Genomic DNA, 23,431 nt, shown 5'->3' on the forward strand with positions numbered 1-23,431 from the left:
TGAATTTTGGAGAGGGAGGTGATGCTTGAAACACGTGGTCGGTCCATGGGACAGGGTGGAGGGTGCCCAGCGTGGCACGAGTAACCCCCTCAGCCTCAGCCCGGCTGGCTGCTTTTGTGGAAGGTAATCCCCTATAACATTAGAAATTCCTCAAGGTGCCATCGCTGCGCTGCCCGATGTCTGATTGCAGCTGATGGTGCCTCTTTCCGGCTTTTTTTTTTTTTTTTTTTAACTTGTAAATTATAGACATACAAAATAAAGCTTTAAATGCAGAAAGGAGGCATCCCAGGGCAGGATACCGGTTTACCACGGGCTGGACCCCTCGTTGCCGCAGGCTGGGTGCTGCTGTACGCCTGCACCACCGTAGGGACGTGGGGATTCTCAGCAAAAACCAGTCCCTGCCCTGGAGAGCATGCAGTTGGAATAGAGAACGAGGGCAGACAGCAGGAACTGAGGTGCAAAGCGGTGGCCCCAAGCTTTGGGGCAGAGCCTGCCTGGGGTGGTATGGTTGGGGTTTGCTGTCCCCCTTCCCCGGGGCGGCGGGAGCTGCCGGTGCTGCCTGACCGCGCTGCTCTGCTCTTGCTCTTGTAGTTGGCGACAAGGTGCCGGCGGACATCCGGATCATCGAAATCCGGTCCACCACCCTGCGGGTCGACCAGTCCATCCTCACAGGTGCGTGTAGGCGTGATGGGGGGGAGGCGGCTGCTGAAGGCAGAGCTTTCCCTCTGCCATCTGCCCCAAGCCAAAATTTTGGGGCTGACGCTGGGCTAAGCGCTTTGCTGGGGTGGGAAACGGGTGGGAGAATGAGATGGAGGACCTGGGGGGGTCCCAGCATCGTTTAAAAGTCACGGCATAGGTAAGATGCGCCCAGTGTTTGGGCATCCCTTCCCTCCCGTGCGACACGTGGGGTTTCACGAGGGGCTGCTCAGTCCCAGCCCACGCTCCCCACCCTGCAGCCGTCGCACAATGACCACTGGTGCACGAGGCCTCGCAACTTCAGGGAGAGGTGATGATATTTGGGGCTTTTTTTTTTTTTTTTTTTAAGCACTGGAAAAGCCCTTATGTCTGATAATCGATGATATTTCAAAAATTCTCTCTCTCTGCTGTCAGCAAAGGCCAGTGAATCACCAGATGACAAAAAGGGCTTCCAGTATTTCAGCTCTCCTGTGTGAGTTTGTAAAGGCATTGAGTTAGGAGATGGCAACAGGGAAGGAAAAGCAATCAGAAAAAAAATGTTAAAAACATGGGGAGTGGAGCCCAGTCTCCTTGAAAAGTGGCTTTGCATTAACTTAGTTCACCAAGGGCAAAAGAAGATGCAGCGAGAGGGCAAATCTGCAAAGAACAGTATATAAACCTTCAGCAGAAGGGCTTTGGTCACCTTTCCTGTTGTGCTGTCCTACAAACCCCATCTGACCATGCAAACCTGTGCCGCACACCAGTGGCTCCCTGGGCGGGGGTTTGGCCCCATTCCATACGTCTGTATGGGAGCTCATGGCCGCTAGGTCCTTTTTCTGCAGCCCTCGTCTTCAGAGCGCCTTGGCCCAGCTCTGACATCCCCGTGATGGATGGTTTGATGGTTTGGTGGCAATGTGCTGCTTAAAAAAGCCGCGGGGGTTGTGATGCAGGCTCATAACAGCATTGAGCGGAGGCTGGAGAGGAAACGTGGGTGGTTCATCTCCCCCCTCTTGTCTCGGCAGGGGAGTCTGTGTCGGTGATCAAACATGCTGACCCCATCCCTGACCCCCGGGCTGTCAACCAGGACAAGAAGAACATGCTTTTCTCCGTAAGTCCCTTACCCTTGTCTTCACCTCTCCTGTGGTTTTGTAAAGAGCTGCCAAGTGAAGAGGCCAATGAACACAGGAGGTCTCTGAGCAGAGAAAGGGAGTGCATGCATGAGGAAGACATGGATCCATATAAAGAGCCCCAAATCCATAAAAATGAGGACCTGCTTCCACAGGATTTCATTTGGACTGTGGTACATGACACCATTAAATGCCTTGGGTGATCTCAGTGGGTTTTCCATCAAGTAGGATGTATTATGGACAGGGAGAGAAGGTTTGTGGTTGAGCCTGGAGCTGTTGCAAGTTCGAGTTTCCTCCTTGCTCATGCTCCTCTTGGGCAGAAGCCAAGTCCTCGAGGGGTGAGAGAACTCCCAGGAGGGATCTTCTGCTGCTTTAGTGTGGATTTATATAAAATCCCAGGATGTCTCATTTTTCCCTTAACCAAGATCTCATGTTCTTCTTTCACAACAAGCGACCAAGAGGTTTCAAGTATTCACTCTGGCCCCTTTCTTCCCTTCCAGGGCACCAACATCGCAGCTGGGAAGGCCGTAGGGGTTGTCATTGCCACAGGGGTGTACACCGAGATCGGGAAGATCCGAAACCAGATGGTGGAGACAGAGCCTGAGAAGACCCCCTTGCAGCAGAAGCTGGATGAGTTCAGCCAGCAGCTCTCCAAAGTGATCTTCCTGGTGTGCATCGCCGTCTGGGTCATCAACATCAGCCACTTCAGCGACCCCGTCCACGGGGGCTCCTGGTTTCGGGGGGCCATCTACTATTTCAAGATTTCGGTGGCACTGGCAGTGGCCGCCATTCCTGAGGGCCTCCCAGCCGTCATCACCACCTGCCTGGCTCTGGGCACGCGCCGCATGGCCAAGAAGAACGCCATTGTCCGGAGCCTGCCCTCGGTGGAGACCCTGGGCTGCACCTCCGTCATCTGCTCCGACAAGACCGGCACTCTCACCACCAACCAGATGTCCGTCTGCCGGGTGAGTACCGGGGACATTTTGGGATACAGGGGGGATGCTCTGTAAGCCCCCAAGCACCCTTCGCTGCTCCATCCCCATCCTGGGGTTGAGGGGCTTTGCTGTCCTCACCAGACTTGTTTCATATGAGGAATTTCAAGGTGAGCATGGAAGATGGTTTGGAGGAAGCCCTGAGCTTCCTCTCTGCCTGACCGGGCGCAAGGAGGTTTATGGCTTTTTTCGGCATGGTTGTAATTAAAAAACTGACTTTTATGGGCACACCAGTTTGGAGGTGCTGTGTTGCAGAGCTCCCTCCCCAGAGAGCATTTCTTCCTGCTGGGATGTGGCATTGCGACAGAGCTCCTGGAGAAGCCAATGCAATCAGCCTCCTCTGCTCTGTTGCCCTTTTTTCCCTTGTTTTTAACCAAACCAATGAGAAATCCTGGACCGTGCAAAATTACAAAGTCTGGACCCATAAGGACAAAACTTGGTGACTCAGTGCAACATGTGGGTCCAGCTGTCCATGACGAGCTTGAGCAGAAATCCAGGGGTTAAGAGAAGATGCCCGTGACCTGGTGAAACATGGCTTTGGTTACCTGTCCTCTCCTGGCAGAAGATCTGCCATGAGCTGGGCTTGGACTGAAAAGCTCTTCTTATGAAGAGGTCAACCCTGGGGTGGTTTGGCGAAGAGGTCAAAGCCTCCTGGTCTACCAGAGAGCTTTGCTGCTGCGTGTCTGGCCATATGGGGAGGTGACTTGTTAGGAAAGCCTGGACCATCCGAGTGCTTCTCAGTTTCCCCATTAATCCTCAAGTCTCAGGAAAGTTTCACGGCCTTGGCGCGTCGGTTTTACAGGAGAACCTTGGAAAATGTGTTGCTGTGGGGAAAAATGAACCTGGCCACCATCCCTCCTCGCTGACACTCGGATAGCAGGGTGGGAAGCTGTGACCGTGCTGCAAGCTGGCCACGGGCTTTGGCCACTGGTTTGCGCAACACAAACTACAGATGACTGGAAATGTCTGATATTTCTGCCCTGTAAATGATTTAAAACGAGACACGGCTGGAACGAAGCAGTGACCAAGCTGCCCACGTCTTGCATGAGGAGGAGGTTCCCACCAGCCCATTTTCTGCCCCAGGGGTGCAGGGGAGCGAGTAAAGGGCAACCCCAGCAGTTGAGGGTCTCTTTAGCTCTGCAGACTGCAGAAGGAGAGGTAGGACGTGACCATGCCTTCCCCAAACCACTTCCTACCAGAGGATCTGCTCCTTGAACTTGGGCAGAAGTGCCACCATCTCCTGCGGTGTGGTGCGGTGAGGAGAGACAGGAGGAAGGATTAGCAACGCTGAGACGGGGAGAGGGCAGGAGAGGGAAGGAGCAGGGCACACAAGAGGGTTTTTGCATCAATCATCATTTGCAGAATGAACTCAGCAACTTCGCGACAACAACGGGAAAAAAAAATTCAAAATTCCATGTGTCCTCCACCCCGTCTCCCCACAACCCCGTTGCGATATCCGTGTTATTCGCCTGGCTGGATCCTGACTCCCAGGGTGTGACACCGAGAGCCAGGCTGGCCTCGGGACACCCACGCACGGCCGTTAATGTTTGACGGAGCGGGATTCCCGTGCTGACGCAGGCAGGACGGAGGCTGCGCCAGGCGGGTCAATATTTGCGCTGGGTGGCCCTTGGCATGTCCTGGACGTGCTCCTGCGCCGAGCGGCTGGCTCAGCTATGGGGTGCAAAAGCCATGGAAGCCTATCAATAACCTGCAAAAATATATTAATTGCGATTTAATTAACACATACATTTAAATTGGGTGAGCGCAGCTGCTCGGCCACAGGGTATGCTGCCGAGTGGTGCTTGCCCTTTGCGTCTTGCTGCCGGCATCAGGTCTGTAGAGCTGTAAAGTGACTCTTGAGAGGCTTCGGGTCTGTTTTAAAACCCTCAGCTGTTTTTTAAGGGCTGCGCCGCCGTCTCGCGGTCTCGCTCGGTGCCTGGGACGCGTGGCAGGGCGCCGGCGGAGCCAGCTCAGCGGGGTGCGTATGGGTGCCACGTGGTCCGCACGGGCGAAGCGGTGCCCCCCAAAATGCTCGGGGGCGTGAAGGGCTTCGTGCCGGAGGGCCCTCGTCCATCTGAGGTGGCCGAGATTTTTGTGGTTTTGCTGTGGCCTCGAATCCGCTGAGGTTACAGCTCTGCAGCAAGACGGTGAAGCTGCAAACCTGCTTAGTAAATCAGATTAAACCTGTGAGTTGTGTCGCTCACCTTATGGTCAACTGGGGGGTCTCCAAGACCACCATCTCCCCCAGCCCGTGGCATGGAGCAGCCACAGACGGCCTTCTCCCAGCCATTAAATAACCGTGCGGCTGGGAGCGATGGGAGTCCGGCAGGGGGAGGACGGGGCAGGGAGGCATTGCAGCTCTGCTCTTGCACATTTAAATCAATCTCCTAAAAGTTGCAGCACCCTTTTGTGCGCCGTGAGTGGTTTTTCCAGGAGCACAAGGGTGGCGTTTGAGAGTCAGGACGCGAAGTGGAGATGCAGTTGTGGCTGTGTGGGTTCGGGGCTGTCGCTGCGTGGGGCTGGAGGGGGGAGATGCTGGTGCCCCGTCTCCAGGAGAGGGAGGTGGGTGGTGACGTTTGGCTGTCTCTGAGATGGTTTGTGTTTTGGGGAACAAGAGCAGAAAGGGGTTTATTTTCCATAAACCTTGTAGCAGAGAATGAATGTGTGAACTCCCGTCCCCGGAGCAGCCGCCCAGGAACTGTGCAGGCTCCGTTTGCTTTTTAATATCCACTGTGCCTTGATTCAGCAGTCTTGTCTATCTAAACCGGTCATTAATTAATGGGAGACCTGGCTGGGGGTTTCCCAGGGGCTGTGGCAGTTGCCGGTGGGTGCCGTGGGCCAGGGCTGCTTCCAGCGCAGGAGGAAAACGATGCTGATCCGTGGGCTGATTGACGGGTAAATGACTGATGATTACAGCCTCTTACTATTCCAGACAGCAATCCTGTCTTGTCTGCCTTTTGATGAGGAGTTCTTTTAAAGATACTACAGAAAATACGGAAATGTGGAGACGTACCCTTCGCATCCCTCTTCCCTGTGACCCCCAAATCGCTGATGTGGTTTTAGAAGGGTTAAGGGCGGGGGGAAGCCCTGGGGGATGCTCGCTGGGTTCCCCTTGCTGGATGCTGGAGCTGGTGTTCGCCGTGGCAGTGCAAGAAGCCGAGCAGCATCTCTCTTCGGCAGCCTCCCAAAACTGCCCAGCTTTGCCACCTCCTTCTGTTGCCCCTGTTATTATTTATATTATTTTTGTGATGGGAACCTTACCTATCCTCTTTACAGATTAAGACACGGCTATTTGCTTTGGACTGTTTCCACTGCCAGCCAACCTGCCCCCTTTTCAGCCTGGAAATCTGCCGAAACATTGCGCCAAAAAACCTGCAAGCACCTTTTGCGGTCCCCCGGCCACCCCCTCGCTCTGCCAGGCACGCAAGCCGGGAGCAGGCAGGAAATTTGATATAACCTCTGGTTGCCGTGGGTTACACGGCACCTTTTTAAATAGGCATGGAAAAATAAAGGGCCTGGAATTATTTTTTGGTTTTTTTTCTTTTCCTTTTTAAATAAGAAAGTTGCTATTGTGAAAGTAGTAATTGTTTTGTAGCCATGAGCATTTGAAAACAAACAGTCCCGTATCAGGCGAAACCACCGGTGGCTGGGGTGGATGCTTTCAGATTTTTTTAACAAATAAGAGCCCAGTTGGTATTTCTGAGTGCAGGAGTCCGTTTTCTGAAGAGAACAGGAGATTTTGGCTCTCTGAAAGGCTGATGGTGTTGGACGTTTCAAAAAGAGTTGAAGGATGCTCACCCTTTGAAGGGACCTCTTGGTGTTGCAGAAGCCTTGGGAAATTTCAGCCACATTTCGCCTCCATTCCTGGTGTCCATCACCTCGGGGCAATTCAGCCACTAAAGGAGACGCGATGTGTTTTGGCTCTCTTCATCGAGGTGCTTCGTGCATTAGTGTTTGCAGCTCCTGCTAGAGGAGCTCAGTGCTTCAGTGGAGGGCTCGGGATGTCCTGAGCCTCTTCTGTCAACCCTTTGGCTGGTGGTTTTCTTCGAAACCCTTCAGGGATGCTGAGGGCCCTCGAGGATGGGCTCTGGGAAAGGTGCTGCGGGCAACAGCCCAGCAAACGGGGGACCTGCAAATAGCTGTGAAGTTGTGGGGTTGCTTTGGGTTCAGAAGTATTTACATAGGAGACATACACTTTGAATGTCCTGCTTTGATTTGCCCAAACTTGTAAAATACAGAGGTGAGAAAACCCAGAAAGGTGTCCCGATGCTAAACCTGCCGTAAATGTGCTTCCCCGAGCTTGACCTTTTCTCCTTGGTTTGGCCCTAATCTTGCACCTGGGGTGCATGGGGAGGTCTCACACACACCAGCCAACGTGGCTGCGCTGGTGGGGTGTCCTTGTATTATTAACAATCATTAATAATAACAGTAAATTAACCGCTGTTAGTTGCCAGAGGAAGCGCGGAGGGGAGAGAAGTGGATGGTACCCAGAGCTGTTGCATCTCTGGCGCTGAGCGATGCCTCCTCATTTCTCCCAGGGAACGTCTCAAATAAACAGAGGAGAAATAAATAAGGGAAATAAATAGGGAAAAGAAACGATGTAAAACAGGGTGGAGAGGGACAGTTGCCCCTGCACCCCCATTCTGGAGCTGTCGAGCAGGTCTGTAGAGCTGAGGGCATAGCTTTCCTGCAGCCGTCCTCCCTCCTGGCTGCTGCCCGCAGGCGCTTGCAGCCAGGGAAAAGCATTCATCAAAACAATTTTATATATTTATTTATTTATTATGTTACTTTTTGGCTTCCGCATGGGTCATAAATAATGATTAAGCAGAAACGAGCGTCGCCAAACTGTCGCCCCGGCTGGGGTCGGGCACTGCTCCTGCTGCCGCTGGAGGTGCCCCGAAGGGTGGGCTGTGCAAGGGGGATTGGGAGAGCTCGGGGAGAAGGGGGATTTTTACTGTATATTCTTCTTTTTTTTGGTTTTGTTGCTCTAACTATAGCAGCAAGAGAGAAACTGGAAGGGGTTTGAAAAGCAAAAAAAATCACTAAAAATAGAGCGTGTGGGACTTCTACGGCTCCCCAGGGCTTTATTACCGAGCTGCCACGCTGCCGGTGCCCAGAGCTGAGCTGCGATCCCAGTAGCCCGCCAGGCGAGCTGGTAGATCCTGCCCCGCGGGGGCTTTCCAGGGCAGCCGGGGCAGAGGCGGAAAGCAGAGCTTCGCTGCTCCAAGAAAAACACAGGCACCTTCTTAGGAACTGGCTCAGCGTCGCTCCTCTCCGATGGAAAAAAAGAGCTGGAGGAGGTGAACATGAAAAAGTCAGGGGTGAGCTGGAAGGATTTGGGGACAGCCAGGAACGGTGGGCGACCAGGGAGGGGGCTGAGCCCGGTACCAGCGGGGCCATCGCTGGGACAGTACCGGCTGGCGGGTCTCCAGGCTGGGCACGTGAGTTGTACCAAAAAATCGCTGCCTGATGCTCTGTCTCCATCTTTCCCCCTTGCAGATGTTCATCATGGAGAAGGTGGAGGGCGCCCAGTGCAGCCTGCACGAGTTCAGCATCACCGGCTCCACCTATGCCCCCGAGGGACAGATGTGAGTGTGGGTCTCCTGCACGGGTGACACGTGGTGGCCCCGGGGCCAGCGGTGCAGTCAGGGGGAGGTGGGAGGGTTGAGCTTGTGGCCAAAGCTGGGGGGACCCCAGGCTCACCCCCGCGTGGGTTTTCCATGTCGGTTCGCAGCCACGCTGATCCCTGCGCATGGAGATCTCTGTGAAGATGCCCATTAGGTGCTGGGTTTTGGCCAAGCATCAGGTGGTTGCCCTTTGCTTTGGGTGGGAGCCAGGGCAAATCGTTTCACTGTCCCTCATCACTGGCTCCTGCCCGACACGCCAGGGGGAAGGCGCGCGCCCCGGCTCAGCAAAGGGGCTCAGCTCACCCTATAAAACGAGCCCGCTTGTGAACTGGAGAGGGCAGCAAATGTGGGAATAGCGGTGAACGAGGTGTTCCTCAGTATGGGCTCATTCTCAAAATTTCTGAAGCCTGCGCGTTTTTGGTACCGGCCAGTGGCCATCACCCCCACCTCCAGCAGGACCCGGGGCCAGCAGCTTCTCCGGCAGCTGTGCCACCGGTGATGTGCAGAGGGACTTGCAAATGGCTACAAATCCCAGCAGGAGAGTGGTCCCTGAGCCCCACGTCCTCTGCAGGGACAGCCGAGATGGCTGCTGTGCCCGGGGCACGATCCCACTGATGTCAGGACACATTTTGGGGGAAAACATGGGCTTTGCTGAGCTGCAGCCGAGGGCGGGGACTGGAAGCCAGGGGCTTTTCCCTGCTGTCTTGTTACACACGTGGCGTTTTCTGCTGGTGTGTTTGTTTATTCCCCCTCCTTCGAAGGGAGATGATGCTCCCCAGTGTGGGGAAAGTCTGGGAAGGAGGAAGATGAGAAGCCTGGGTGGCTATTGGAGCACTCCCTGCTCCCCTTCGCTTTGCTGTGTGATCCCGGGCACGTTCTTCGCCACGGTCCCTTCTGCTCATCTGTGGAGCGACTATAATTCATCCTAGCCTCAGACTTAATTTCATGAATATTTATAGAGCCAATTTGATCCTTGGCTAGGAATCTCCATTAAAAAGTGAGCCAGGTCGTAAGATGGTATCAATCAGTGCGTTTCAATTAAATGAGGAGGACTGAGGGGCTGAGCTCGTGTCTGCTAACCTCTGAAGCTCAGCGTCCCCTCTCCTCCAGGGACTGCCTGCAGGGTGGCTCCGTGATGGTCTGTGACAATTCGCGTTGCTTTTGCGTTTGCTTCAGCCCTGTGCTTGTACTGCGCGCTGAGGGGGATGCGAGAGCTCGCTTAGGTGTCACGGAGAGAACCCCCCCATTTCCCTGGGGCTGGTGGGACCAAAATGCTCGTTTTGCTTTAGCCTGGCCTCGGCGTGGGGGATATTACGTGTTTGACCTTGGGTTTGCTCGCATCCCCACACAGCGCCTTTGCTGATGCCTTTCCCAGCACACGCCTCTCACCCAGCTCCGCGCAGGGGCAGTCGATGATGGAGCTGTATCCCTTCCCCATCACCCCTTCCCAGCTCTCTCCAGGGGATCACATGCTGCAACAGCCATTCCTGGGTATTTCCACCTTCCCAAACATCAAAACTCAACACAGGCTTCCTCCTCCACCCGCTGCCTTCCCCCTGTCCCCGCGCCGGGGCCCGGCAGCATCCTCTGGGCAGGAGGCAGCAGCTCGCCCCTGCCCGCTCTCAGCCCCGTGCGGCTTCGTGTCCCTCAGCAAACAGATTTTTCAGATTTTCTTGGCCGCTCCCTGTTTTCCGCTCCTGAGCTGTAACAAGGGCTCCAAACTGTTCTTTCCATTGGGAACCAGCAGTGGAATAAACTGATCCTAATAAATGCTTGACAAATTGTTTTTCCAGCAAGCGGATGACCGGCTGAGTTTATACAGCTCTAACCTGCAGTTACCTCTCCTGGAACTGGGATAATTTTTTTCTTTTCCCCTTAAAATCACCGCTGCCGTTTCTGCCACCGGGCGAGAGGCAGCGTCCCGCTTTCCCGGTGCGTTCGCGGCTGCTCTTTTCCAGCGACGTTTGTGCTCCTTTACATAGCAAAGAGCTGCTGTTTAGGAAGCAAAGGCCACAGTTCGCTGCTTGCCTGGAAACAGCCACAGCAATGCAGTTGTTAAATTTGTCTGCTGCTTTTAAACGCTCCCTTGGGTGCCCTCCGGCTCTCTGGAGCACGAAGCAGCATCGAGGGGAGGAGAAGGGACTTGCTGCAGCTCCTCTGGATCCCCGGCAGCTGGAAACCCCTGGGGGAGCGGACATTGACTTGGATTTCTTTGCCCCTTTTCTCATCCATCATCTTCATAATAAGCCTTTTGACAGCCCCTGCTTTCAGGTCCAATGCTCTTTTGAGCTCATCTGCAGCCCCCTTTATTCTGGGGCACTTCCAGAGTTGATTTGCCTCCTGCGATACTTTATTTGCAACTAGTCCTGCCCGTTTGGTAAAGCACAAAATGCGAACCGAAGCATTTCTTGCCAAGCCCGGGGTGCTCTCTCCCACTTCAAAAAATTTTACAAGGGATATATAGGAGAAGCTAAGCATAATTTGAACTTGGTCTAAGGCTTTGGGGGGTTGTTTTCTCCCCGCAGCCTGAAGGACGAGCAGCCGGTGCAGTGCGGGCAGTACGACGGGCTGGTGGAGCTGGCCACCATCTGCGCTCTCTGCAACGACTCCTCGCTGGACTACAACGAGGTGCGGGGGGCACCGGGGCCGGGGCGGTGAGGGGGCACCGACGATGCTCTTCTCTTCACTGTGTGCCCCTTCGCAGGGGCGGTTTGTCCCTTGGGATCCCCTGCCCTGGCTTCAGCCCGTCCCAGGGTGATGCTCTGGGAGCCCTGGGATGGTGCAGGGGGTGACAGTGTCCTTGGTGGGAGCAGCAGGTAGAGGATGTGCTCTAAAGTTTAAGCTCTTTTTTTTTTTTTTTTTTTTTTTCCCTGCCCTGTAGTCTAAAAAAGTCTACGAGAAGGTGGGGGAAGCCACTGAAACAGCCCTGACGTGCCTGGTGGAGAAGATGAACGTCTTCAACACTGACACCAGCAAACTCTCCAAGGTGGAGCGAGCCAACGCCTGCAATTCGGTGAGCGGGGGACGCCCCGTGAGCTCCGGTGCCGGGGGACGGGAGGGAGAGGAGGGTGTTGGGACGACTGTTATTTGAGCAATAACCACTTGCAGTGATCTAAGGGACTGATCTGCCCCAAGGATGCAATTACATGGCTTGCGGTGGGGCTGAGCTGTTTTCGGAGCAGATAGTGCAGTGGCTGTGGGGGGGCTGATGCCGAGGCCGTGGGGACTAACCTGGGTCCACGTGGAGCTTTGGAGCGGATGGTTCCCAAGGCTGAAACCCAGCCCAGACCCTGCTCAGCCAGGGGAGACCCTCTCGGTGATGGCCAGAGCTCCGGCTGCAGATGAGGAGGTTTTTTTGGAGTTTTGTAGCTCCGCAGCGAATCTTTAGGTGCCCCATTTGCACTGAGCAGCCGTCCTCCGTGGGGTGAACCAAACCCTCTTCCCCAGAGCCGTGCCTGCCTGATCGAGGCTTGCTCTTTGGAAATACCTGGTTTTGATGTGAAAATATCCTGTGCTGGTTATTCCCCTGCTCTGGCTCTGCAGTGTCTCCCTGTCCTCCAGGCAAAAATACACTTTATTTCATATCTGGATTTATTCAGCTTTGGTATCATGCTGTTACATCTTATAATGTCTTTGCTTGCTCAAAGGAAGGGCCCTCTGTTCTGGCCTTTCTTCCCTAGATAGGTCCGAGCAGGTTGTAATAAATGCCCTGACTCTTTACTGATAAGGGAGATGGAATTTCCCAGCTGTCCGTCAGTCCGGCAGTGGCTTCCTTACGCCTGCCCATTGCTGCCCTGCGCTCGGACGCCAGGCTGGGATCCATCACCAGCACTGCTCTCCTTACTCTTGTGTTTGGGCGGGGACAAAAAAACCCTTCCTTGGAGTTTCCTGGCAGCGTTTCTTCGCTACTTCTTAATTTTGCCGCTCGTGGCTCTGTGTTTTGAAATCTCCGGGGAGATTTTGGGGGTCCCACAGCATCTGGCTGCTCTCAGGTGTCCTTGCCACCGCGCTGAGCAATGCCCAGAGGGGCTGCTTTTGTGGGCACAAACACCTTTTGTGGGTCACTGCATTCGTACCCCGTGCTGGGTTTGGCCTTCAAGAGTCATGTTTGCCTGATATATCCACAGATAGTGAACGTATGCGCCGGATGCCCACACTTTGCATGGCCAAATCCCCTTTGCGCATCTCTTCAGCTCCCAAACTCCCGCTCACAGCTTCACTGCAGTAGGAGTATCCTTGTTAACTTTGAACTGGCAAGGTTTTACCCCACAAGGAGTTTTCCTTTACTCCCTTCACTGATTTATTTAAAATTGCTGTAGAAGTCCTGTGCAAAAAGCTGCGTATGTCCCGTTGCAAGCAACACCCTCCTGGCAACAAATAAGAATAAGTGTATAAGCAGTTGAGCCGTGCAGAGCAAGACCGGCACCAACCTTGCTTCCCTCTCTGAAAAGTACTTTGGATCGGCCACAGACGCCCTCCTCATTAAACGGCTTTTTTGGGACAAGACGTGTCCTCCCAAGAGCCGGGCTCAGCTGCCGTGATGCTGATGTGGATGCGCAAGAGGGGGATTGCTCTGAGGACCGGCTGCTATCTTGCGGGGCGTTTGGCTCCTTACGTTAATAATTAGTAGCGATAGTAGAGCGGGGTTTGCGGGGGGGTGTTGGGATGCAGGAGCTGTCTGCAGGCACTACCCGTGCCCGGGGGTCCGTGCGCTGGGGCAGCCCCTGCTCCGTCCTCACCCTGCAAACCTGCAGGTACCGTTCGGGTGAGTGAGTGTCACTGCCGAGCTGGCAGTCCTCAGGGTAATTAGCGTGTCCTGAAATGAGCCTAATTAGAGTCTCAGCTCTGGAGATGCTTAATTTGATGGGAACCAATCCGCCCTCAGGAGATGTTGGTGCTCCCACTCCCGCTGAGCCTCGTGGGAGCAGGATTGGGGCAAACCCCTCGACAGTGATGAGTGGGATGCAATTCCCCTTCCCACAGCGCAGCCGGAGCCCACAGTGGGGGAAAGTCTTCCCCACCTCTCTGGCAAACAGAGCTTTATCTTAGGCTACAGAGGCTGTTTGGCATCCCGTGTGGGGTCGATAAAATAAAGGTCTGGCACATGCTGGGACGTGCTGTGGGCTGGGCAGCAATGCTCGAGTTGGAGGGGTTAAAATTGTCCTGAAAAATTGCATAGGGAAAGCTCCTTCTGTTCTTTTGCACTGTGCCATCCCTTCTGGCTCCTGTGTTTGCCTTTCTCCTCCCATCACCGGTGCTGTCCCGGCTCGGCAGTGTTGTTAGCCAAGGCGGAGAGCACCGGCAGCTGTGTCCCCAGCATGTCCCGGCTCATGTCCCCGCAGGTGATCAAGCAGCTGATGAGGAAGGAGTGCACCCTGGAGTTCTCCCGCGACCGCAAGTCCATGTCTGTGTACTGCACGCCCACCGGCCCCGGCCACAACTCCGCCGGCAGCAAGATGTTCGTCAAGGTAGGGGAGAAGGTCCTCAGCACCCCTGCAGCATCCTCCTTCCCCACGTACGCCCCAGCAGGATTTGGCCCTTACTGCAGCGGGCAGTGATGCTTTGTGGTTTGTCCCCTCCCTGAGCTGTCCGGGGGTCCAGGAGCCGGCAGGTGGGCTGCTGTGCTCAGGGAGGAGGTGAGGCTTAGCAGTATTAGTAGGAAAAACAAGGAGGTAAGATGATTTAGAGGGAGGAAAAGGCGCTGAGCGTGCTCCTGCTGGGGCCGGGGGAGAGCTGCCCCTGTGCAAAACTCGGGCACTTGCCTTTAATAAAGGCTTGGACCCTCCAGACACCAGTAATGCCCAAAGGGCAGTGTCCAGTTTTCCACTGTAACCAGAAATAAAATAGTGTTTTAAAGGGCATTTTCTTCCCAAGAGAAGAGATGCGGCAGGAATTTCCCCCTGCTGACTCCGAGAAGATTTATATATTGTTGTTCCCACTGGGACATCTTCTGGGTGGGTGAACTCTGTCTTCTGGGTCAGGTCGGGACCCTCTGGAGCTGCCGCATCTGAGGCCTGCCGGTCCTGGGCGAGCTTTTTTAGGAGGAGCAATAGAAGGATTCCAAGTTTTATATTAAAAAGTAATGTCAGGGGTCCTTTGTGAGGTCAGAAGGGACGGGGTGAGATGCTGTGATGGGAGAGGAGATGTTTTCCTGAATCACAAAAGCATCGCAAGCATCCGCTGAGCATCCCGCAGGCAGCACATGTTTTCAGCAGAGATTTCCAGCCCTAAGCCCCTCCGGGGGCGAGAGGGGATCTGTGGTGCGGGAGGATCGTGGGCAGACATGTAGGTTTTGCGGGAGTCAGACGGATCCCCGGCAGAGCAGATCCTGCTGTCTGGTGACCTGATGCGGGTTCGTCCTCCCCGGCCGCGATACCCGTGCGCTCGGTGGGAGGCTGCCATCTAGCGCGCTGAGCCGCCATGCCGGGATGCGCGTGCTGGAGTTTTGGGGACATTGCCTTCTCCTTTGCCCAAACTTGGTGCCTTCCCTTCCTCCGGCGCTTCCTTCGGTGCTGGCAAGAGATGCTCATCCTCCAGGTTCCTTCCAGCCCCTAAGCCCTCTTCTCCTTCCCAGGGTGCCCCAGAAAGCGTAATCGAGCGCTGCACCCACGTCCGTGTGGGCACTGCCAGGGTCCCACTGACGGCCCCGGTGCGGGAGAAGATCCTGGGCAGGATCCGGGATTGGGGCATGGGCATCGACACGCTGCGCTGCCTGGCCCTGGCCACCCACGACGCGCCCGTCCGCAGGGAGACCATGCAGCTGCACGACTCCGCTGCCTTCGTCCACTACGAGGTACGGCCCCGGGGGCTTTCTCCAGGAGCTTTTTCCTTATTCCCAAAGTCTTCCCACCTACGCCCAGCTGCCCCAACAGTATTTTCTCTCTGGTTTCGCTGTGAGCAGCGGGCAATGCTGAGCTGAGCAGCTCAGCTCCTCTGCAAACTCTAGTGCAGAGCTGCATGCAGCAGGGCTGGTCCCAAGGCCAACAGTCCCGTCCCACTGGGCATCCATCGCCATGGGGTGACCACTGAGAGGGGCGTGGGGACCACCGAGATGGACACGGAGGAGGGGAGTGAAGCAAAAAGGTGTGAGGAGCAGCAGAGGGGATGGGAGCATCCCGTTGCATTGGGGCTGTAGGGTGCATCCATGGGGCTGTCGGTAGGACACCTCCTGAAAGTTTCCTCCCAGGGGAAATCCCCGTTCCCAGGGTGGTATCACAGCAGGGAGGGAAGTGGCTGCATTGCTGGGGGTTAATGTGGGTCTGGGTTGTCTCCCCCCACAGAACAACCTGACCTTCGTGGGCTGCGTGGGGATGCTGGACCCTCCCCGCAAGGAGGTCACCTCCTCCATCGAGATGTGCCGCAAGGCTGGCATCCGCGTCATCATGATCACCGGTGACAACAAGGGCACGGCGGTGGCCATCTGCCGCAGGATCGGCATCTTCTCAGAGACCGAGGACGTGGCCGGCAAAGCCTACACGGGCCGGGAGTTCGACGAGCTGCCCCCCGAGGCGCAGCGGCAGGCGTGCCGTGATGCCCGATGCTTTGCCCGCGTGGAGCCGGCACACAAGTCCCGCATCGTCGAGTACCTCCAGTCCTTCCATGAGATCACTGCCATGGTGAGTCCCCCGGGGGACCGCCCCACCATGCCGCGGTCCTTTCCTCTCTGCCTGGCCCAATCCCTTGCACCTCCTTAATCATGGCTTTGTGCAGACAGGCGATGGCGTCAACGATGCCCCGGCCCTGAAGAAAGCGGAGATTGGCATCGCCATGGGGTCAGGCACAGCCGTCGCCAAGTCGGCTGCTGAGATGGTGCTCTCCGATGACAACTTCTCCACCATCGTGTCGGCCGTCGAGGAGGGCAGGGCCATTTACAACAACATGAAGCAGTTCATCCGCTATCTCATCTCCTCCAACGTTGGGGAGGTCGTTTGGTGAGAGCCCCCAACACCAGGCACCGCGTTGAGGGGAGCAGTGGTGGGGACATGTCCCCTGAGGCAGGTGACCTGCAGTCCTGCCTGTGTCCCCTGCCAGCATGCGGTGCCCAAAATTGTAAACCCGGCTACCAAACGGAGCAGCTGTGCCTTGTCTCATTCCCTTGGGGCAGAGGGATTTTTCTTCCATAGTTTTACAATCATGCCACCCCCCAAGGGCTGTTTTGTCAAAGCGTTGCGTGTTCAAGTCCGTGACAGTGTCTAAGACGGGTGCAGATATTTGTGCACAGGGTGTTGTCACCAGGTTGCACTGATGTACTTTGCATCAGGTCCTGGGCAGCTCTCCCCGTCCCTGCTCCATCCCTCCCAGTAAATCAGCGCCGTCCTCAGCAGCATAGGCACAGCCTTGGGGTCACTTGGGCATCCTTTGCCCTTGTGTTTCAGCTGGGAACGGGAACCTGCGCGGCCACGGGGACATCAATGGTTAGGTTTTGACTGCAAAGCAAATTTTATTAGCAACAGGAACAAATTTTAGCTGCAAAATTCAGTCCTGGACTTCAGGTTCCGGGCTCGGGGGCTGCGGGTTCATCTGCAGGACTTTGGGTGAATATTCAGTTTGGGGTATTTGGATCCAGGGTGCCTGCTCCCTCTCCCCTTGCACGTTGCAAACGTTTTCTTTGGCTGCACAGAGCCCATCTAATTCAGCATCTCTGTTTTTTTTTCCCCACAGCATCTTCCTGACGGCTATCCTGGGCTTGCCCGAGGCCCTCATCCCTGTGCAGCTGCTGTGGGTGAACCTGGTGACAGACGGGCTGCCGGCCACCGCGCTGGGCTTCAACCCCCCCGACCTGGACATCATGGACAAGCTGCCCCGCAACCCCAAGGAGCCCCTCATCAGCGGCTGGCTCTTCTTCCGCTACCTGGCCATCGGAGGTGAGACCCACGGGCGCTTGTGGGCAGAGGGCAAGGATGGGCATGGGGTGCCGTGGGGAGGGGGACCCTTGCTGGGTGCTGGGGGTAAGGGTGTCTCTCTCGGCCGCAGTGTACGTGGGCCTGGCCACGGTGGGTGCAGCGACCTGGTGGTTCTTGTACGACGCCGAGGGACCGCAGGTCTCCTTCCATCAGCTGGTGAGTCGGTGAGGGGAACGGGACAACGTGTTGAGCAGGTGGGTGAAGGCATGGATTCAGCTGTTGGGGTCTTTCCTCTACCTTTCTTCTGTGGTTATTGTAGCGTTCCCAAATTCCTGGTGGAGAAGACGTTAATTTAAAAAGAAAAGCAAATTCTCTCTCTCAGGCTTATGTTTCCAGCCTTGCTTCTGCGAGCAACCGACTTGATCCAAAGAAGCTGAAAGTAGCTCCTGGACCTGATCCCACATTGAAAGGGATCGATTTTTACGTTACTGTAGGTCTGAACAAGGTGGTGGGAAAGTGGGTGCCATCGCACCCCAATGTCACGTGCAATGGAAGATGTATTTTTTATGAAGACGCATGTGAGCTCAAACACCTTATTAACTGCACGTGAAATCGCTTATCACGGATCAAGCCATAACCTCAAAGCCCCAACCACAGCAGAAGCTGCATCACTTTAGACAGTTTTATCAGTTCCTCTGAACTGCAGGATATTTAACAGCACCCCTAATAATCAAGGTTCACCATGTGCTCCCCAACCAGCCGACATCTTCCTCCTCTTTCCTGCCTTTCCTACACTGCTGCTCTACTGTGTATTTACCAGCGGTTTCCTGTGCCGACAGAGGAACTTTATGAGGTGCACTGAGGACAACCCCATCTTTGAAGGAATCGACTGTGAGATCTTCGAGTCCCGATACCCGACCACGATGGCTCTGTCTGTGCTGGTGACAATCGAAATGTGCAATGCTCTGAACAGGTAGGGTGGCTGCAGGGTTGCTCTGTATGCTCTACGCAGGACCGATTTTGTGTAGGGTCTCTTTGAGCGTCCGTCGGTGGGCTGAGGGCTTTGCTTTTACTGAGCAGAGCCATTTGGAGTGTTCTTGCAGGGGACCGCTGGGCTCACTGTAAATGAGCTCCTCCAAGGCAGTGTGCTGCTGTCGATAGCAGTGGAGGGAGGGCTGGATCTGCATCCGTTAGCAGGACCTGTTAACGACTGGTCCTAATTCATGCATGGCTGGTTGTGTTGAGGTGGATGTCCAGATCCAAATTGTGGCAAAGCCTGAAGCTGAACAGTCTGGAAGAGAGGGGCTGTAGCGTGCAGCCTTGGAGAGGAGTGGGAACCCCCAGCTTGGGCAGGTGTGGGGAGCGGGAGGTTACTGGGACTAACGCTGTCCCCTTGCTTTCGCAGTGTCTCTGAGAACCAGTCACTGCTGCGGATGCCACCATGGCTCAACATCTGGCTGCTGGGGGCCATCATCATGTCCATGGCTCTGCACTTCCTCATCCTCTACGTCAAGCCCATGCCTGTGAGTGCCTTGTGTCACCTCCGCGCGCAGCCCCGGGAGCTCCTCCTGTGGGCAAGGACATCCCTGGAGCAGCCTTTGGGTCTGGAAGCTTCTGGGATGGTTGCCTCTAGTGCATGCCCGGTCCTGTGAGGCTAACTAACATAGGGTCCAGGAGACACCCTGCCTCAATGAGCTTTTTGTTAAGTCAAAAGCTCTCCTTGTAGGCAAGGCAGAGGGGTATGGATATCTCAGCTCCTTTTGGAGGCATCACCTCCCTTTGCAGTCCAAGGCTCTTGATGCCTCGGGTGATGCCTAAAGGTGCTTAAGATGAAATGGGTCGCTGTGCCCAGGAGATTACGTTGTCCTTTATCCCCTGCTAAGTGCCTGTGAGCACATACAGTCCTAGCTTGTGCCTCGCTCTCCTCATTTGCAGGAGAGATGAAGGACATCGTTTTTTGACTGACCTTGGCCAAAGGCCACCTTGGGATCATGACAGACCTTGAAGAAATCCTGTTCTCTGGGCTGTCTGGATCCTCCCTCTTGGTACCTGGGATGACCCTTTCTCAACTTGTACCATACAATAACCTGACCTTTAAAAAAAACCCCAAAAAACAAAAAAATCCTACTTCCTTCCCTATTGACACGTCCAATCCTTTTGCCTTGCAGCTCATCTTCCAGGTAACCCCCCTGAGCTGGCCACAGTGGGTGGTTGTCATGAAAATCTCCCTGCCCGTTATCCTCCTGGACGAAGGACTCAAGTACCTTTCCCGCAACCACCTGGATGGTGAGCGTGGTCTGCACCACACCGGGTCATGTTTGCCCCGTGACGCTTTGCCTGGGGGTTCGGTGGTGGCTTCGGGGACACCTTGCTCACCTCCTCCGCTCGCGTGGTGTCTGCTCCTGCATGTTCATCCGCCTTTGCTGTGAAAAAGGGACTTTTTCTCCTACCCCCTTCCTTCCCGGGTGCCACGCCAGGCAGAGCAGTTGGTACTTACATCTGCTTGAAAGACTCCCGTAGGAGCTGGAACACTAGATAAATCTGCCATGAGTCTTTCTCCAGCTCCTCTCAAACCTCTGGGAACCGGATCCCTTCTCTTACAAAGCAAAAGAAATCAAACACTGGTTTCTAACAGGAATCCTTCATTTTTTTTCCCCTCGATTTTTCCATCCCTCTATGGCTGTCCTTATCTTGTATTTGCCACCTCTATTTTAAGATCAAATGAGAGCTGAATATGTTATAAACTGTTTTCAATGGGGTGCCCTCGGCTGGCAGCTCTCGGGAGCCGTCCTGTGGCACACGTGGAGGAGAAGCAGCTCCTGTGACGCCGGGGCAGCGGTTCCCATGTGCTCCCAGGCTGCGTGCTGTAAATCACAGCGTGTGTTTGGGCGGCCCTCCAAAGAGATGATATCATCTTTTCTCTCGTTTCTCGCAAAAGATGTTGCTGTGGGTGATATCTCGGCACTGAGTTAAAAACCTGTGGGTTTTCCTGGCCGTGGCTGCCACGGGGCTGACCCCTCTCCAGGAAAACACATTTTGATTCATTTTTTAAGGTGTGTTTGCCCCAGCAGTGATAGCAGGGAGGAGAAGGGCAGGAGATACACCATCCTTGCCTGGGGAAGATGTAGTGGCCCGGGGGGAGGGGGGGGGTGGAGATGGGCAACCTGAGTGTGGGGACTGGATGTCCTTCCACAGCATCACCTTGCTCAAACCTTTTTTCTCCCCTTAAGCAACCAACATCCTAGCACATCCCTTCCTTTTGTCTTCACCCTTTAATAACAACCCGAGAAAACTGTGTGAAGCCACTTTTGCATTTCAGGGCTGCCAGCGGGTCCATCCAGCCCTGGCAGGGAGGGATTTGGGGGCACCGTAACAGCCCTGTTTGGTTTCTCCTGGAGCAGAACCGTGCCAAAAGCTGAAAATACGGGATGGGAAATTACTGCAGGCAGGAAATGATCACAAAATTGGTTGTGCTCCCCCTCGCCGGCTCCTGGCGCACTGGAGGTGCTCACAGCAGCTTTCCTTTCTGCAGCGAGCTGCTCCGTAACCACAGTGATCGCTCGGTGAAGCCGCTGAGAAGAAGAGGTGCAGGGGCTCCTGTTTTTACAGACCAGACAGAAATTGTTTCTAGCTTATTTTTCTTTAATTATTGCATCCCTCGACAGGCTCATGGGTGCTTTGCATCTCCCAGGCTTGTTCTATCATCCGATCACAAGCCTCTAGCAACAATTTTATGGCACGGTGCTGGGCTGGGGCGTAGGAGAGTTGGTTTAATTCCTGGCTGTTGCATCCCATGCATGCCCTCGGTCTTCACTTCACCATCTGTGATCTGGGGATGAGTCTATCTTTCTCCCACACTTCGCATTTCTCTGTAAAAACTCAACGCTGTTGGAGGAAGGGCTTTTCTTCGGCTCTGCCAGCACAGCTCTGAGCACAGCAGGGTTTCTGGCAAGCGTACCATCCTTTCGAGTCCCATCGTACCAGTTCAGAGTGTTTCCTCCTCCCATGCCATGCTCCCAACATGCTGGGTCCTCTGAGCTGCCCTCATCCCCATGGTCACGGTGCTGTTGGTGCGCACAGGTCGCTCTGTTGTGTCTCATCCAGCAAGGGTTTCCCATGGGGCTATTCAATCACGGCTACGGGGCAAAAATCACGCTTAAATCATCGCATTTGAAAGAAATAATTGAAATCCTGCATCTTCCTCATTCCTCTGGGCTTTGGAAAGCAAAGCAAAAAAAAAAAAAAAACAGCCTCAAGAAGCCACTTTTAAATGTGGTATTGTGATTTCTTCACCAGGCATTCTCAGGACAGTAAGACACACGTGGAGCGGGGAGCACCAGTTGAAAACCTGCAGGACTCCAGAGCAAGGGTTGGCTTTCTTACGTGTCTCATCCCCGAATGCCGTATTCCATGCTTCCTCCAAAGTCTTGCTCGCATGTGGTGGGGACCGGCTTTGGACCACGTCTGGGTGAACGTGGCTTGGAAAATCAGCCAATGATGGAGCCCAGGGACCCCGTACCCAGACAGGGTCTCCTTTCCCACACTGGCCTCTGTGTCTTGCTTCAAAATAAGGTCTAAAAAGCCTGTGAAGCAGCCCTTTGCATGGCAGTTTTTGCGAGGGGGGGGCAGGGCAGGCTACCGCTTGGGCCCTGCAAGGCAATGCTTGGGGATCGTCTCCAGCATGGGACCTTCTGAGGCTAAAATCTGAGGGATGGCCAAGGGTGTTCAGCTGAGGGATGCAAATGCCTAGCTGTGAGTTCTGCTGACTCAGGTTTTGCATGGAAATTTTTCTCCTTTGATCAGATTCAGATAAGTCGTGTTTCCATTACGCTGGATTTTCCTTGTCCTTGAAGCAGCAGAAAGCTGAGACTGTTCAGTTTTTGCCATGGTCTCAGTGTTTTACATTTCTCTTCCCATCACCCTGGTCACTTCCAGCCTCTCATCTTGCATGCTTTGCATGTATTGCTGCCTTCATCCATCTCTGGAACCTCTGAGGTTTCTGCTGTCTCGGGTTTGGGAGGTGATGTGAGTGTGAGCCAACGTGCACGGCTTACCTAGGTTAGCTTAGTGTGACCTGCAGATGTTCTGGTCAGGAACGCGGAGATGTTCTCCAAGGCCTTTTCAGGTGTCCATCACACAGATACACGCTGGCAGGCTTACAAGGGCTGACCACCCTCGAGGACCTCTTGCCCTAGAATTTTCAATATTTGCCATCCTCTATGCGTTTAAGCGTATTGTTTTCCGAGTCCCGTGGCACGCAGCAGGAAGGTTTCCAGGCATCTGTGCCAAGACTTTGCAGAAGTCTCTTTTCTGAGTGGCTCTCGAAAGGTACTGAATCCAGACAGGACACTGAGATGACCCTGGTGCTCGTGCCCCTCCGTGCTGCCACGGCCACCCCGCTCCCCTCCTGCCATCCTGCCCCATCCCTGGGCCTCCTCATCTTCACAAACCCATCACAGGAGTCGGTGGGGCCAGCGTGGTGGTCTTGCTTGTTTGCAGCACGTTAAGCAGCAGGTTCTGCCCGGGCGCTGTTTCTCCCCTGTGCCATGGTAAAAAAAAAAAAGGGGCAAGTAAAGAATTTTCTGCAACACAACTACCAACTGCCCCGACAGCAGCACTGTCTCTGAAAATCAGAAGTTTTGCTGCACAGGAGTCATCTCGGTGTGTTTTGTGGCAGATTAGTATGTGTGCAGCCGTTTGTCCTTCCACCCCGTGAGAACGGCTGTCCCTGGGCAGTTCTGCAGGAGCTGCGGGGTGGTGGCCGTAGCGCTGGGTACCTGTCCCCTCCTGTCCCCTCCTCGGGGGACAGCACGGTGCTCCGCAGCCTCCTGCCACCACACCGGGGAGGTTGCACCCTTGGGTGGGCATCTCCACTGCTGAGATTTGGCCTCTTATCTGCAACCTCGGTGTCATCTTTATGCTTTAACATCCTCCCAGAGGAGAGCAGCTGGCAGAGGTGGCTGTGCGGTGACGAGTGTGTCACGCTCCCTGCCAGGGCCACCTGGGGCTCTGCATCCCTCTGAGACAGCCTGAAATCTGCAGGGACCAAAATCTCTGGGTCCCATCAGAAAAAAATTCCGCAGCGCGTAGCGAAAAGGAGCTGCTCACTCTCATCTCCCCCATGGCCCCACACCTGGGGAGGAAGGCAGCCCCGAAATCCCCTCCAG

The 23,431-nt window shown here is 54.9% G+C and overlaps 1 protein-coding gene across 2 annotated transcripts in view; it reads left to right on the forward strand.

Annotated features, from left to right (window-relative positions):
* ATP2A3 (ATPase, Ca++ transporting, ubiquitous) overlaps positions 1–23,431 on the forward strand; it is a 34,017-nt gene that overhangs the window by 7,534 nt on the left and 3,052 nt on the right. The window contains exons 5-20 of one of the 2 annotated variants that reach the window (XM_009885107.1): positions 592–672; positions 1,698–1,783; positions 2,303–2,767; positions 8,294–8,382; positions 10,947–11,049; positions 11,303–11,434; positions 13,764–13,889; positions 14,996–15,214; positions 15,702–16,037; positions 16,132–16,352; positions 17,083–17,285; positions 17,395–17,480; positions 18,104–18,237; positions 18,670–18,787; positions 19,433–19,550; positions 21,561–21,633. In XM_009885107.1, coding sequence (XP_009883409.1) covers positions 592–672; positions 1,698–1,783; positions 2,303–2,767; positions 8,294–8,382; positions 10,947–11,049; positions 11,303–11,434; positions 13,764–13,889; positions 14,996–15,214; positions 15,702–16,037; positions 16,132–16,352; positions 17,083–17,285; positions 17,395–17,480; positions 18,104–18,237; positions 18,670–18,787; positions 19,433–19,550; positions 21,561–21,633 — 2,590 coding nt within the window. The remainder of the gene's footprint in view (positions 1–591; positions 673–1,697; positions 1,784–2,302; positions 2,768–8,293; positions 8,383–10,946; positions 11,050–11,302; positions 11,435–13,763; positions 13,890–14,995; positions 15,215–15,701; positions 16,038–16,131; positions 16,353–17,082; positions 17,286–17,394; positions 17,481–18,103; positions 18,238–18,669; positions 18,788–19,432; positions 19,551–21,560; positions 21,634–23,431) is intronic. The other variant, XM_009885108.1, reaches the window with a different exon arrangement.

Source organism: Charadrius vociferus, unplaced genomic scaffold (assembly GCF_000708025.1).
Source record: "Charadrius vociferus isolate BGI_N301 unplaced genomic scaffold, ASM70802v2 scaffold54, whole genome shotgun sequence".
Taxonomy (NCBI): domain Eukaryota; kingdom Metazoa; phylum Chordata; class Aves; order Charadriiformes; family Charadriidae; genus Charadrius; species Charadrius vociferus.